This window comes from Notamacropus eugenii, chromosome 7, assembly GCF_028372415.1.
Source record: "Notamacropus eugenii isolate mMacEug1 chromosome 7, mMacEug1.pri_v2, whole genome shotgun sequence".
NCBI lineage: Eukaryota > Metazoa > Chordata > Mammalia > Diprotodontia > Macropodidae > Notamacropus > Notamacropus eugenii.
Window position 1 is genome coordinate 34,462,782 of NC_092878.1, and position 16,449 is coordinate 34,479,230.

Sequence of the window (16,449 nt, forward strand, 5' to 3'; positions counted from 1 at the left end):
GCTTTCTCGTGGTTGTTTTATTGTTTCTTGATGTTTATTGATGATGGGTTTTTTTTTTTTTGCTTTTTTGATAAAGTCATTAATTTCCACTTAACCAATTCTAATTTTTAAGAAATTGGTGGTTTTATTTTCCAGTGAGTTTCTTTACCACCTTTTCCATTAGGCAAATTTTACTTTTTAAGTTCTTTTCTTCAGTGAATTTTTGTACCTCCTTTTCCATTTGGCCAATTCTGCTTTTCAAGGGATTCTTCTCCTCAATGGAATTTTGGATCTCTTTTACCACTTGGCTTATTTTGCTTTTTAAGCTATTATGCTTCAGTGTTTTTTGTGCTTCCTTTACCAAGCTGTTGACTTTTTAAAAAATGATTTTTGTATCTCTCTCATTTCTCTTTCCAATTTTTCCTCTACCTCTCTTATTTGATATTAAAAATCCTTTTTGAGCTCCTTTTTGTGCAGCTGGTTTCAGAGCTATTTCTGGAGATCTATAAGCTTTTAATTCTTCCAAGGTGATATGATCTAAGAAGAAATATTTTTACTGTTTTTGGTTTTTTGTATATATTTCTATTAAGACATCTCAAAACTGAGAGTGGGACACTAAAGTCTCCTATCACTATGTATATAACATTACCATTCACGTATCTATGTATTCTTTTAGTTCAGTTAATGTTTTCTTTATGAATTTTAATGTTATGGCATATTTTTGAAACATATATATTTAATATTAATCTTGGTCTGTTGTCTACAGCTCTTTTGACTATAATGTAGTTTCCTTATTTATCCCTTTTTATGTTTTGAATGTTTGTTTCTGCTTTATTTGGCAGCATGATTACAACTCCTGCTTTTTTAGATTCACTAATGCATAGTGAATTTTTTTTCTAGCTCTGTTTTTATTGGGCATACATCTTTACTTTTTGTTTCTTGTAAGCAACAGATTGTAAGGTTTTGTTTTCTTATCCAATCTGTTATTCTTTTTCCTTTTATTGGATTAATTCATTCACATTTAAAGCTATGAGAGGCTTTGATGTTCCTCCATTTGTCTTCAGTATTGTTTTTTTCCAAGGCATGATCTTTCTCTCTTCCATTGTAAATATAGTACTATGTTTTTTCAGTTATTTCAGCTTAATCTTTTTTTTTTAAGAACAGTTCTATTCCTCCTAGCTCTACTCCCCTGACTGTCCAGCCCTATCCTCCCACTTGTCACCCTTGACTCTGGTTTTGCAGTTTTACTGACTAGTTCCTTTTTCTTTCTGGTGTTTATCTAGTTATTTAATCGTGCACTCTCTTTTTTCCCTTCCAATGACACAGCCATGTAAAATTTCCCTTCCCTTCCCTTCCCTTCAATTTATTGTGTTCATTAGTTTCAAAAATTCCACCATTTTTGTGATTTTTTTCTATAAAGGATTTCTTTCCCTCATTCTCTTTTATTATTTACCTCCTCTTTCAGTCTGTTCTACTTTTTAGTCTTTGTTTCACGGCCCTTGTATTATTTAGTGCTTTTTATTCCCTTGTATTCCTCATGGAATTAAAATTATGAGGTACCTATTTTGGATTCTCTCTTCAAAAGATTTTCTGTTACTGCCTGGTACATCTTGTGTCTTCTGGTTCCTTTTTCTCCCCCACTGTACCTCATTCTTAGAAATAGTAATTTCTACAGGTGATAAAGAAGATATATTGCCCATAGTAGGATTCTTTCTATGTACTTGATTGGGCAGTTCATTACTGACCTTGGTCCTCTATCATCTTTTTAAATTATTATTAATTAATTATTTGCCTCAAAATCTTTTCTCTTGGCCCATGCTCTTCTACTCTTCTGGGTATCAGTTATTTCCAGGAGCTCTGATTCCCCTCCTCCTGAAGCATGAGGAGTGGTTTCTCTAAGCACTGAATTCCTGCAGTTAATATTCACCATAAGGTCCACATCTCCCTATAAAAAGACTATCTTTCTTCTCTCACAAGAACATTCATCAGTGATAGCCGTGCTCACCATTGAAATGAGGGCTTCCCCTTTCTTTTTTTAAGAGTATTTTTTTTTCAATTGCATGTAAAGCCAATTTTTAGCATTCATTTAAAAAATTTTTAGTTTCAAATTCTCTTCCCCTCTTTCCTTGCTAAGAAGGTTAGCAATTTGATATAGATTGTATACATACAACCATGTAAAACTTATTTCCACATTAGTTTTGTTGTGAAAGAAGAAACAGTAAAAGAAAAAAAATGCCACAAAAGTGGAAAATAGTACGTTTTGATCTTTATATAGACTCTTTTTTTTTCTGGATGTGGATAGCATTTTTCATCATGAGTCCTCTGGATCTCAGATCATTATATTGCTAAGAATAGCTAAGTCATTCACAGTTGATCATCATGAAATATTGTTGTTAATGTGTACACTGTTATCCTTGTTCTGCTAATTTCACTTTGCATCAGTTAATGTAAGTCTTTCCAAGTTTTTCTGAAATCATCTTGCTCATCATTTTTTATAGCACAATAGTATTCCACTACAATAATGTACCACAACTTGTTTAGCCATTCCCCAATTTTTTGGCATCCCCTCAATTTCCAATTATTTACCATCACAAAAAGGTGCTATAAATATTCTGTATAAATATGTCCTTTTCCCTTTTTTTGGATATTTTGGAGATAAAGAACTAGATGGTGGTTATCCTTTGTCTTCAAAGAGGACCAACATGACATCACCATTGTAAAGTGAAATTTCGGTGTGTCTGACTGTGGCTGATCAGGTCAATGCGAGCTCAGAATGCTCTACCACAGGTTGGGCACAGATAGTCTGTATGCATATTTGGGGTGGATATCCCAAATTTGGGCATCCTGTGTTTACTTTGTCTCAATTCTGCTTTGCTCAAAGAGTACAACACCTTTTCTGATGTGAGGATGCCATGCTGAGAGGTCCTGTGTCTGTGTCTCCCATCTTGCACAGTCAAATCCAAAGTTCTTGAGAGAGACCTTGACAATGTCCTTGTATTGTTTCTTCTGGCCATTGTGTGACTGCCTGCCCCATGCAAGTTCTCTATAAAATAGTCTTTTTGGCAAGCATGACAAAACAGGAAGATGATAAATGTTGGAGAAGATGTGGGAGAGCTGGAACACTAATAACATTGTTGGTGTAGCTGTGAGCTGATTCAACCAATCTGGAGAGCAATTTGGAACAAAAATTTGGCTACAAAAATGTGCATACCCTTTGACCCAGCAATATCACTTCTACGACTGTATCCCCAAGAGATCATAAAAATGGAAAAGGGTCCCACATGTACAAAAATATTTATAGCAGCTCTCTTTGTGGTGGCCAAAAACTGGAAATCAAGGGGATGCCCATCAATTGGGGAATGGCTGAATAAAATGTGGTATATGAATGTAATGGAATACTATTGTGCTGTACGAAATGATAAACAGGAAGACTTCAGAGAGAGGTCTGGAAGGACTTATATGCACTGATGCTGAATGAAAGGAGCAGAACCAGGAGAACTTCATATGCAGCAACAACCACACTGTGTGAGGATTTTTCCTGGTAGACTTAGTATTTCACTGCAATGCAAGGACTTAAAAAATTCCCAGTGGTCTCTTAAGGCAAAATGCCTTCCATATCCAGAGAAAGGACTATGGAATTCGATCACAGAATGAAGCAGATCATTTTCTTTTGTGTTATGTTTTGGTTTGCTATATGATTTCTCCCATTCATTTTAATTCTTCTATGCAGCATGACTAAGGTAAAAATGTATTTAATAGGAAGGTATATAAAATTGTATGCCGTCTCAGGGAGGGAGTGGGGAGGTAAGGGGGAAAAATCTAAGATATATGGAAGTGATTGTAGAACACTGAAAACAAAATAATTTTTAAAAAAAGGAGGCACTCAGAACTGAACACAATACTGCAGATGTAACCTGGATATAGTGGTGCAGTGTGCTAGATCAAATAAAAGATATTTGTAAAGCCAAAAAAAAAAAATGATATCATTCTTTATGTTTAACTCATGTATCCACTTTGATCTTATCTTGGTATATGGTGTAGGATGTTGATCTATACCTAGGTTTTCCCCTTTCAATCCTTCCCTTTGCCTCCTCACTCATTCTCCTATGGAATTTCATCTTCTTAAGATGATGTTAGTCATTGTTAGTCTTTGATTTGCACAGGGCACATCATATATTTCTCTCCATCTTTTTCCTCCTCTCCTCCTTTTTACAAACATTCTCATGTTGTAATATTGTCCCACAAAGAACTCACAGTATAGAAACTTCTTCCACTAACACATATTTAAAATTTTTCCAGTGAAACCAGGATCTAGTGCATTTTGTATGTTTGTTATATGATCCCAGGTGAACTCTAAGCTCTCAGAGGGCAGAAACTATATTTTATATCACTTTATTCTACGAAGTGCCTAGCACAGAACCTTGCAAATAGTAGACATTGGGCCTACATTGTAAACATTTGAAAGTAAATATTAAAAATTGTATTAAAATTTTATAAAGAGCTTTTCACATTTAAAACAAACTTTATGATATAAATGTCAAACTAGACACTACAAATTGTATTAATAGAGGAGATTACACTAGGGCAGAGAAAAAGAATACTTTCAATATATGGTATCAGTTTGTGATGAAGGAAGTATTTGAGTATATTAAGTATCATTAGAAACAGTATTTTATGGACTCTTCATCTCCTACACGATTAGGGATGAATGTAAATCCCACAGAATTTTTTTTTCTTAAACTTTTTTTAGATTCGCTCCTTATTCTACCTACAATACCATTAAATACATAATCCACTACTTCATAACATCATATCATACTTGAATTGGTGCAACAACCTTCCTGTCTTTCCTCTTCATCTTCCTAAAAGACTACAGTTCCTAAAACAATAGCTCCTAGATGTTACTCCTACGTACAAAACTCTGTGGTAAATAAATCATGGTGCTTTCAGTTTTACTCCTCTACCTTCACTTCCCTTATTTCTTTAAATTCTACTTATAATGTTCCCCTCTGGTTGATCCTTTTGTTTTTGTTTCAGAATTTTTGTTTTAAGATTTGACAGTGATTAACTCATCTATTATTGGGTTATGCCTAATCAAGAAAATTCCTCATTAAGACATCTAGGATCCTCCAAACTTGTATATCCTTTTCCTTCGTTCAAGGTTATTTTTTTTCTTTGTTCTCAGATTACAGCATGATTAATTCCATCCTGTGTCTTTGATTATACCATTCCTTCAACTTGGCGAGCGGGATTTCTAAAATTCTATTTCCTACTCAAACTTTTCACCACTCTAACCAATGTTGTTCATTTCCCTCTCCTCATAACTACCCATACTATCATCTGAAAAAATAAAAAAAATCTCAAACATACGATATTTAACAAAATATAAGGTTGTTGAGGGTGGAAACCATTTCCTTTGTACCCCTAATACCTAAAAAAGTATGTTGCCTATAGTGCTGGTTAATAAATATTTGTTGAACTGAATTACATTTTTGTTACTTGTTTGTTGTCTTGGTTTTGTTTCCCCAATAATACTCCAACAATACTACTAGGAGAGTGGGAGAGAGATGTAGATATGCCCCAGGACTATTCTATGCTCTTTCTCAGCAATTTCTTGATAACAGCAGTTTTAATGGATTTAGTTATTATCTCTATACAGATGACTTTTAAATGTATACATTCTGCCTTCATCTATCTCCAGAACTTCAGTCTGACACCACCAACTGCCTATTATCTCCAACTGGATTATCTTCTAGGCATCTCAAATTGTACATGTCCAAAACAAAACTCACTATTCTGCTTCCTCATCCCCACCCCACAACTTTCCCCACCTTTCTGACTTTATTTCTACTGAAGGTACTACCATCCGTCCAGTCACCTAAACTTTGTAACCTTGGAGTTTTCTGTGAGTCTTTCACTCTTCCTCACTCTTCATATCTAATCAATTGCCAAACCTTACAGATTCTACCTCCCTAATATATTGCACATTCATTCACACTTTCTTGTCTCTAGGATAAAACATAAACTTCTTTGTTTGGCTTTTAAAGTCCTTACAATCTGGCTCCAACCTACTAGGCTTATTGCATATCACCCTCATTCACTAACATTATATTCCAGCAAAAAAAACCCCAACTTTTTACTGTTTCCTATTTAAGATATTCCATCTTCTGTACTGATAACTTTGCACAGACTAATTTCCATGACTGAAAAGCACTCCCTGTGCTTATAGTTTCCTTCAAAGTTCATCTAAAATATTACCACTTTTGGGAAGCCCACCTTGATCTTGGTACTGTTATCCTCCTAAAAAACATTTTGTATATACGTCATATGAATTTTTTATTTACTTATGCCTGTTTCTATGCTGTTTTCATTCAAGAGAATATAAGTGCCTTAAGATGCCTGACTCACAGAAAGTACTTTAAAAATGCTTGCCAAGATGGCGGAGTAAAAAGACTCATACACTCTAACGCTTCTCCCACAGCCCACAAAATACCTGTAAAAAAATGACTCTCAACAAATTCTAGAGCAGCAGAAGCCACAGAACAACAGAGCAAAAGAAGTTTCCAGACAAAGGTAACCTGGAAGGCCAACAGGAAAGGTCTATCTCATGGGATTCTGAGCAGAGACAAGCCCTGGCCACGTGGCACTGGGAGATACAGGACCTGAAAAGAACTCTGGGGCAGAGTTCCCAGCAGGGAGAGTCCCAGATACCTCAACCCACAAGCTACAAAAAAAGCTCCAAAGGTCATTGTGGGAGGGCTTTCCCAGCAGTCATCAGTGACGGCCCTGCCCCCACCCAAAGACCCAGAGGAATTGTGCAGCTGAGTCCATCTCAGCCTTGAACATGATACTGGGGAGAGAAGGGACAATAGGACCATCCTCTTGACAAAGGATTCAGAAGTCAAGTAACTGGCTGGGAAAATGCCCAAAAAAGAGAAAAAAAAAATAAGACCATAGAAAGTTACTTTCTTGGTGAACATGTGTCTCCTCCCATTCTTTCAGATGAGGAAGAACAAGGCTTACTGTCACAGGAAGTCAAGGCCCCTGCCTCCAGGGTCTCCAAAGTGAACTTAAACTGGACTCAGGCAAGAGAAGAGCTTGAAAAGTGAGTTAGCAGCTTGCTAAAGGAGAACCAAAAAAATGCTGAGGAAAATAACACTTTTAAAAAGAGGCTAACTCAACTGGAAAAAAAGGTCCAAAAAACCAACAAGGAGAAGGAGGCTTTAAAAAGCAGAATTAACCAAATGGAGGAGAAGGTTCAAAAGCTCACTGAAAAAAAAATAGTTCTTTAAAAGAGAGAATTGAGTTCAGGGAAGCTAATGACTATGACATAAACTAAGCAGTTAAAAAAAAAAAATCCAAAGTTTGAAAAAATAGAAGATAATGTGAAACATCTCACTGGAAAAACAAGTGACCTGGAAAATAGATCTGGGAGAGACAATTTAAAAATTATGGGACTGACAGCCATGATCAAAAAAATAGCCTAGACATTATCTTCCATGGAATTATCAAGGAAAACTGTCCTGATATTCTAGAATTAGAGGGCAAAATAAATATTGAAAGAATCCACCAATCACCTCCTGAAAGAGACCCGAAAAGAGAAACTCCTAGGAATATTGTGGCCAAATTTCAGATAGAGTTCCCAGGTCAAGGAGAAAATATTGCAAAGAGAGTCCAATTAGAAAGGTACTAAAAGTGAGAGGTGATGAAGGTTTGAACAAGAGAAATTTTGAATGCTGTGAATAAGTTTGCTTACCTTGGTAATGCACTTTCCAGGGGTGGTTAAGAGTGTAGAGATAAAGGGGAATAGAGGCAAGATACTGTGGAAACAAAAACAAGATTTTGCAACTAACTAAATATGCAGAGTAAGAGAGAGTGAGGAATAGAGGATAATACTAAGGTTGTAAAACTGAGTGACTAGAAAGAATGTGATAGACTTAGCACTAATATGGAAATTCAGTGAAGGAGTTAGTTTTTTTGCAAAAGATAATGAGTTCTGTTTTGGACAAGTTTGGGTGATGCTTGTAGGACATTCAATTTGAATTAATTAAAAGGCAAATAATGACTGTTACAGAGCTCAGAAGAGAGTCGGGCTTGATATTATTAATCTGGGAGTCATATGAATAGAGAGCATAAGTGAACCTATGGGAAGTGATGAGATCACAAAGTAAGAGAGTATACAGAGAAAATGGAAGTGAGTGCAGGGCAGACCCCAGGGGAATAAAACTGGAGTAGAATCATAAGAACTAAGAAAGGAGAGAGTATTCAGAAAGAAAGGGTCAAATTCAGCAGAGATTAAGAAGGATAAAGATTGAAAAAAGGCTATCAGATTTGGCAATTAAAAAATCACTGATAACTTTCAGCAAAGCAAATTCAATTGGATGATGAGGTCAGAAGTTAGGGAACAATTGACAAAGAATGGAAACAGTTTTTAAAAGCAGACTGACAAAGAAGGCAAAGGAGATACAGGATAATGGTTAGTTGACATTGTAGAGCCTAGCAAAAAGGTGTTTGGTTTTTTTTCTGTTTTTTGTTTTTAAGGACTGGGAGACTTGGGCATGTTTGGTGGTCTAATAAGAAAAGAAGCAGTGAGCATAAAGAGATTATAATGAAACACAGCTCAGTTGTCATTATTGTTGTAAGATTTGCTCCTAAAATCAGGAGGAATAATAAAAAAATAAAAGAAAGCTAAAACTATTCATTACAAAGTTCGTTTTAGGCATATTAGATTTTACAATATTCAAATCTAGATATGTGATCTCAAATCTGCTATGATTATATGCACTATAAATCACCATAATTAGGAACTTTATCATCTCCTAAAGGCTGAAAAAGTAACAAGAGGGATTCTTTAAGTACTAAGAAAGTTTCACAATATATTTAAGTCAAGTCTAAATGTAATCATTGAAAAGATGTCGAAGTGGGGAGAGAATAGACTAATGATATTTTATTAAAATGGAAACAAAAAAATACCATAAATGTCTTAGAGAAGGACCTAACATTATTCTGTATTGTGACTGAACTATGATGCCCTAAAACCATTGCTAAAAAGGCAGATGGAGTAATTGTCTGGAACAGTGCTTAGCACATAGAAAGAAGTTAATAAATGCTAATTTATTTGATTGATTAAGGGTAAATGGCTACTGTTCTTATTTCAGTGACTCTAATGCTATTCTATCTTGTTTTGAACATCTGCACACCAAATTAGAGGCCCCCCTTAATTTTCATTTTCTTCTTCCCCAAAGCCCAAAGTGTAGAGATTGATGAGATTTTTGGAGGAAGGTATTGGTTTTGGGGATATGTACAGTCAGAAGTAGTTGGGAAGTAGTTTCTATGTTTTCCACTGAAGTATGAAATCAATTGTAGCATTAGTAACTAATTTTGAAGTTTTAGATGAGTAAATAATAATTTTAAAAACATATAGTACCTTATTAAAGTATTTAGTGATCTCACATAGTAGCAATGATTTTACCTATATAGGAAACAAGCAATGAATGTCACATAATTGAACACTTTTTGAAAGAAGTGTAATATCTTATCTTATCTTATCAAGGTAGGAGAAACACTTGTTTCAGAAGAATATTCTAATATAAAACACAAAATGAAAGATATTATTTAAGAAGATAATAGAGTACCCCTTTTTATTACTCCAAAACCTAATTTGGTTACAAATTATTAGAAACTTGCTTCAGAATAGGCTAACAGCAGAGCTCAATTAAAATATTTTTTAAAACTCTACAAGTTAGATAAATGAAAAATGTACAATATTTTTCATTAATTAAATATGATCAGAGGTAAAATTTAGGGAGTACATATACTCAGACACATACATGAGATGGTCAATCATTAAAGAATGAAATATGTGGAAATGTGTGGTTCTATGTAGACACAAAGCAGTACTTTCAACACTCTTCAATTTAAAAAAATTATGCTTGTTCCTTGTCTATCAGGAAAACATTAAAGTGGTGTGCTTTCACATTTAAAAATAGACATCTAATCTCTAACACAGAACACCATATTTTCAGTGGGAGGCAAGTAGGAGAGTGAGAACTGCAAAGAAGGAAGCACAGAGGCTGCTTTAAGAGCTGAAGATATATGAAAGACATCTTTTTAAACAATTATCTATAATATTAATAAAAGTATATGAGCAATTATAGCCGCTGAAAGCAAAATTTTAAATATGTTAATCAGCTATATTGGTGTGATCCAAAGATATCTGTGTTTAAAAAAACCCCAAGTTATTTAAATTAAAGATATGAATTCTATTTCTAGAGAAATTTTTTTTATGGCTTTACTCACATGGAAATAAGCTTCAAATAAATTATTATTTTAAATGTTACTTAGGGTATATTATAATCAACGAACATTCAATATAACTATGTTTCAAAAGAGAGAGGAACATACGATTTTGTACTAAGCTAATGGGAATTCATTAGTATAAAATTATCAGTTACACAATAACAGCAATAATTGATTCATTCAAAAATAGCAAAATTACTGTTTTTCTCATTAGTTTTCTAAAGGAGGCTTTTACTATTATAAAAAATCTATTTGAGAGACTGAACAACTAGAAATGGGAAATGCACAAAAAGCTGCTACATTGGAAGAAGTGATTGCACAGTTACTATAAATTATAACACCACAGCATTTAAAAATATGCATATAATACAGTTAAATAAAATAAGGAAATTATACTTGGATATTAGTAATGCAACTCTTTACATTTCTATCCAGAGAGCAATAAATAAATCAGAAATGTAAAAAAATATACTTTCTAAATGCATCATTAAAACATTCCTAATATAGTATGTGTGTATGACAATATTTCCTGATATTTTTTGGATTACAAAATTTCCACTGCTAATTTTAGTTCACAACTGTTGCATAAAGTATTCATTTGGTAAAAGGATCTCTCACCCATATAAGTATAACTTCAAGATGATCAACTAAAAAAAAAGGATAATTTCCTTTGAGACTAAAATAGAAAGGAAAAAGAAATCCAAGAAACAGGCTTTTAGTTCTTTTTTTCTATTTAAGAAGAATGCAGAAAGGACACAAACAATCACTGAATAAAGTAATGATGCTATTTAAGATCATACTGTTCTATACCTCAGGCTTCAGATCTCTATGTACCACTCCCACATCATGCATGTGGCTTACAGCTGAAACAAGCTTCCGCATGATATAACTGGCTTCGGTCTCACTGAAGTGTTTCTTTTTCTTAATTCGTTCAAAGAGCTCTCCCCCGTTCAGTAGTTCCATCACCAGAAATGTGTGAAGCTAGAAAACAAATACAATTGTGTGTGGAATCCTTAATACTGGTAAGTCTGTGCTAACGTTAAGTCCTTATAACATTTTAGATAATTTATTATGAGCATTACCAATTGCGGTTTACACTATGATGAGTCAAAGGTTTAATCAGTGAGGTTTTATCTTCTGCTGATGCAGTTTATGACCAAATGTTCCCATTTCGTGCTGTTTTTCCATCAATACATGGTCTACCTCGTCTGCTGGAGAACTTCTAAGGGGTGCCGTGCAACATTTGGCCTTTCCATCTGTTGTCCCTCATTTTCACTAAACAACTAGAGGTTTGTGAAATGTTAAAAAATTTTTTTATTTTAATTTTTTTATTTTTTGGTTCAGATCTGTGACTTCACTGGTATAAGAAGCTTCTGGGAAGGAAACTGTACCAATACAGATCAGCATCTCTTTTGCAACTTAAAATCTTGTTAAAGAGCTGTCAGCATCACTGAGATTTTAAATGATTGTTCCAGAGTAACAAGCCAGTATTTTTCAGAGGTGGGACTTAAACTCAGTGATTCTTGACTATTAAGGCTATGTTTCTATCCAATCAGTTAAACATGTTGACTTGTATGTATTTCAAAATATATAGTCTCCCTTGTTAAAATAACAGGTGTTCAAAGTAACAAAACAAAAAGAAAAATGAGGAAAATTATGGCTCTCTAGAATTTTATTTGGATGATGACAGAAAATCTAAAATACCATAGTAAAATATTTGTCTATCTTTTTCTTTAATGATTTCCTGCGAATTCCATGCAATACAAAGTTGTAATGCAAAGTAAAGAATGCTGAAATTCAAACCTGGATTTAAAGCCTTGCTTTGCTACTTACAACCCTGTGAACCTGGGTTTGTGGCTGAGCCACGTCTCTGAACCCATTTCTTCATCTGGAAGACAAAGTACTGTACTAGATGATCTTTGAGGTCCCTTCCAACTCTAAATCTATAATCCTAGATGGCCTGGGTTATTTACTTTGGATCTCTGGAGAGATTACAGGGGGCCCATAAACTTAGATGGGGAAAAAATTGCATTTTTATCTTTACTATTTTTTGATATTTAGTATTTTTTCAATTATGAATGCAGGAAACAAAACATTATTCTGAGAAGGGGTCTACAGCTTTCATCAGACTGCCAAAGGAGTCAATGACATTAAAAAGTTTAGGCATCCTTACTCTATGCAAAGAACTACTCCAACCCTCTCAATCTAGTTTCTTTTGACTAAGAAGTGGAAACAGAACCACTGTGATCTGGTCTGTATGCTCTTAAAAATAAAGAACATCAATGATTACTTTGGATTCCCCCTTCCTTACAGAGAGCATAATATAACCATTTAATGGCAGATTTAACTTCAAAAGGTACAAAAATGTTATTCTATCACCTGGCCTCAGTGTTAGCCAAGCAATCAATTTCAGAGTTTCTATCAATACCTAGGACAAATACCTTTGTGTCAAGCTGCCAGTGTATTATTATGGAAATTTACAGGTGACACTCTATGCCTCTACATTTATCTTTGTTCTCAAATTCATGAAAGTTCAGATATTTTCTTTCATAAATTATATAAGCACTGCATGTATTGCATTTTATTATAGAATAATAACATAGGAGCTATTGAAAAACTACAGTTTTAAAATTAAATCTTAAAAACTCTCAAATTTAGAAAAAGGGAAGGTAAAATGTTCAGATTATAAGTCCTAGGCATTACTGCATTGTTATCTTCTTTAGTAACTCAAGGATCTGTGGTTTTTTTCTGGGTCGGTATGTCCTTTGCTATCACAGATAATAACCCTATCACAACTTGGAGGTTAATTTTCAAAAACTGTTATGGCAAAAAATTTTGTCAATTTTAGCCAATCTGATGATGAGCATCAAAAAAACTTAACTAGACTAGTTCTAAAATCATGAAGAGAAGATCTGTTGGTAGGTCAACCTCCAAACCATTCCATCTTGGTAGGACTTTTCAGACTTTCCACTCTACTAGCAGTGACACTGAGACCCTTGAGGACACCTCCATTTAATGATTACATATTAGCATAGGACTTGAGTGGAAATTCACTGTCATTTAATATTATCTGAATATAGCATGCTTCTTTTTTACTTAGTAAAAAAAAAAAAACAATGAAAAGTCTGTTAAATTAAGAGCATCATTCCAGCACATAATGAGCAAATTATAAAAGTGAACTGTTATCTCTCTTAAGAGACTCTTAGGTGATCAAAGACTAAGCTAATTTGAAATAATTTTTCATATGATGAAGAAGGTCAAGGTTCAACAATTAATATATATTTGAGCCAGTTGGCTTCATAAAGAGAATACTATTCTACATTCACAGGCTGACACTATGCCTCTTATTCAGCTACTGTTATTAGTTACAAAGAACAGATAGTATGAGAGGATCACTCAGGAAGATCCAGCAACACTACTGGGAAATCAATCAACCAATGCGGATTTATTAAGTGCCTATATGCTGTGGTAGATACTGGGGACATAAATACAAAAATGACATAACCTCTGCATTCAAGGAACTAAGGAAACAATTTTAAACAAAAGTCATTCTGATGAAGGGTTAACAGAGTCTTCACATAGGAAGAATACCACATTTATATGGGAAAATATGGGATTGTATCACATGAGAAGCAATATGGTCTGATGGCTCCTCTGCATAAAAAGAAATAGCACAAAACTAATACAAACACAAATAATAGCTTTGACTATATAAATATAAAGTAGGCATTAGGAACCTGGTACCTGAAGTCTGCTGCCAGTCTGTCAGTCAGGGGTCAATCCCCTCTGATGTCACCTGCTTGGAGATTATCTGAGATTTTTTTAATGCATAGTAGCTTCAGAACTCTAGCTGGCAAGTCTTGCCTCTGACTTTTAGGTTGGAAATAGGTTTCAGATGCCCCTTGACACCCTGGGTGGTGATATGGGGACAGGAGGATACAGTGCCACTCATAATTCAGCACATTAACAACACCTGAAAGTGGGAATAAGCAGGAGGGCGGAAGGAAGGAAAGGAGAAGGCAGTAATAGGAACTGGTACAGGAGGAAAGCCTGAAAAATGTTGCCACTGCCACTGGTCACATCTTTTCCTCTGGCTGTTACAACTTTAGCCTGGTTCTCATAGCATGGGCCCTGATCTTGGGTGGGTGATTGCAGAGCCATAAGTTCTTCCCCAGCCCCAAGTGCTTCAATTAAGCTGTCCCTTGATGAGAACAAAAGGCTAAGGGACATTGCATCCAAATTCATAGATGGCTGCAGACACAATGATCTGGGGTCCCCTAAATACTATTTTCTCCATCAGGTTAGCTATATTTCAGTGCAACTTCTCTTTTCACTGCCAGCTTGCTCACACCAATCTGCTTCTTGACCTCACTATAATTCTACTGTCCTGGTCAGTTACCATGTGATATTTCAGTGAATCAGTGTATTACACTATAGCTGTCCTAGGTCAATAATATCATGGTTCCTAGTAGAAGGATCACATGAAAGTTGAGAGAAAAGGAAAAACAGAGACTAGCACCTGGCTTCTGGCTTAAGTTGGTCTTACTATCTGGAACAGGGTGACACTTTTGGGTGTCTCCTTTACTTTCTACCTAAAGAGGTTAGGATGTGAGGCTTCAAGAGCCCATCTAGGAAAGAAGAAATTGCTGAGTAACCATCTATCCGGTGTGGGGGAAGGTGGGTCTCCTAGGAATTAGGTTACAACTATGGCAGTTGAATCATCAAAAAAAAAGAAAATGTAGCTAGTAGCAGTGATAGCATTGTCCAGATCTCACCAACATTTAACCCTTGTACCACAATCAGCCCTTCCTTCCTTTAATTGAGTACAATTTGATTCATTTCAGTAAATATTTATCAAGAGTTACTATTGTATGAACTAGGCACTATACTAGGCAACAGGAAACAAAGATGAGACATTTATTAAAGGTCTTCTACCATTTTATGTGCAATTGTACATAACCACATACCTAGTTTGGACAGGTATATGAATCTGATATAAAGATGGGGGGGACGGGGAGTAGGTGTTCCAATGGCATGTGAGATTTCTTTCCTATCACGATCTGTAGTGTCACTCAAAATGGCATTAAAGCCACAAAAATATTGCCAAATGAGCTATATGTTTTCATTTTTTTTTTACCAAAAGTACCCTTCCAAATTAAAAATAGTTTACCATCAGGGTTTACTATTTGAATGTATAATTAATTACTGTTAGTATTTGAAGTAACCATTTTTTTTTGTTAAAGTGACTTCCTTAGAATTAAAAAGAACCAACCGAAGGAAATATGAAACAAATACAAAATAAATGCTTATAGGCAAGTTAGTTACATGATCAAAGAAATGACTTAACATTTTGAAAGTTAAAAGGAAGGATACTGGAAAAATAAAGGACCCCCTATATTAATTGATTTTGGAGAGTCTCTAACAGTACATAAGAGAAAAGATGTAGTCTAATTTTAGAATATGTTTCTATTATGATAAATGATATGTTTATATCAAACCACCCTGTCAATTAGTTAATGGTAGGCAAAAAAACGGTAATGTTTATGTTTAGCAGTAAAATACCTGATCATGATAAACTTCATACAACTTCACTATATTGGGGTGTCCTTCACAGAGTTTCAATGCTGTTATTTCTTTCTGTGTGTTGGCTTCCATTCTGTAAAATGAAGCAGCCATATTGTACCAATCTATTCAAGCATATTTCCAATCCAATACTACGCTAAATCTAATTCTGTTTTTATTTAATGTGTACCAAGAACTTAAAAATGGTGTCAGGGAAGAAGAACAAAATTTCTGTGAAAGCAATGATTTGTACAGTTCATTTGGACAAAAAGTCCATTTATTTTGGAGCAAATCACTAAGCCCTTGAAAAGCAAGTCAAATGACAATACCTATGTCTCATAATTTGGTAACTGTATTATACAATACAATTAGAGAAGTCAGAACAATTATTTACCAAAACAAACACATCTCTTTGCTAGTCCTAATGATAACCCTTAGAACCTAATATCTTTTTTATTTTGGAAATGTTTTATTGATGTTTTTAAAAATACTGTTGTCATTTCTCAATGACTCTCTCCCCATTGTACTCTCCTTTCTAAAAAGGAAGGCAAAAGTCAGGCATACTTTGGCAACGATAGACTAATTTCTAGGGAAAGGTACTGTATACAT

The 16,449-nt window shown here is 34.6% G+C and overlaps 1 protein-coding gene across 7 annotated transcripts in view; it reads right to left on the reverse strand.

Annotated features, from left to right (window-relative positions):
* Positions 1–16,449, reverse strand: part of RPS6KA5 (ribosomal protein S6 kinase A5) — a 197,534-nt gene that overhangs the window by 56,683 nt on the left and 124,402 nt on the right. For all 7 annotated transcript variants that reach the window (XR_011970710.1, XM_072624959.1, XM_072624958.1 and 4 more), the window contains 2 exons: positions 15,841–15,934; positions 11,089–11,259 (listed from right to left, as the gene is read on the reverse strand). Coding sequence is in view for 6 of the 7 variants with exons in the window: in XM_072624959.1 (XP_072481060.1) it covers positions 11,089–11,259; positions 15,841–15,934 (265 nt within the window). In the remaining variant the exon portion in view is untranslated. The remainder of the gene's footprint in view (positions 1–11,088; positions 11,260–15,840; positions 15,935–16,449) is intronic.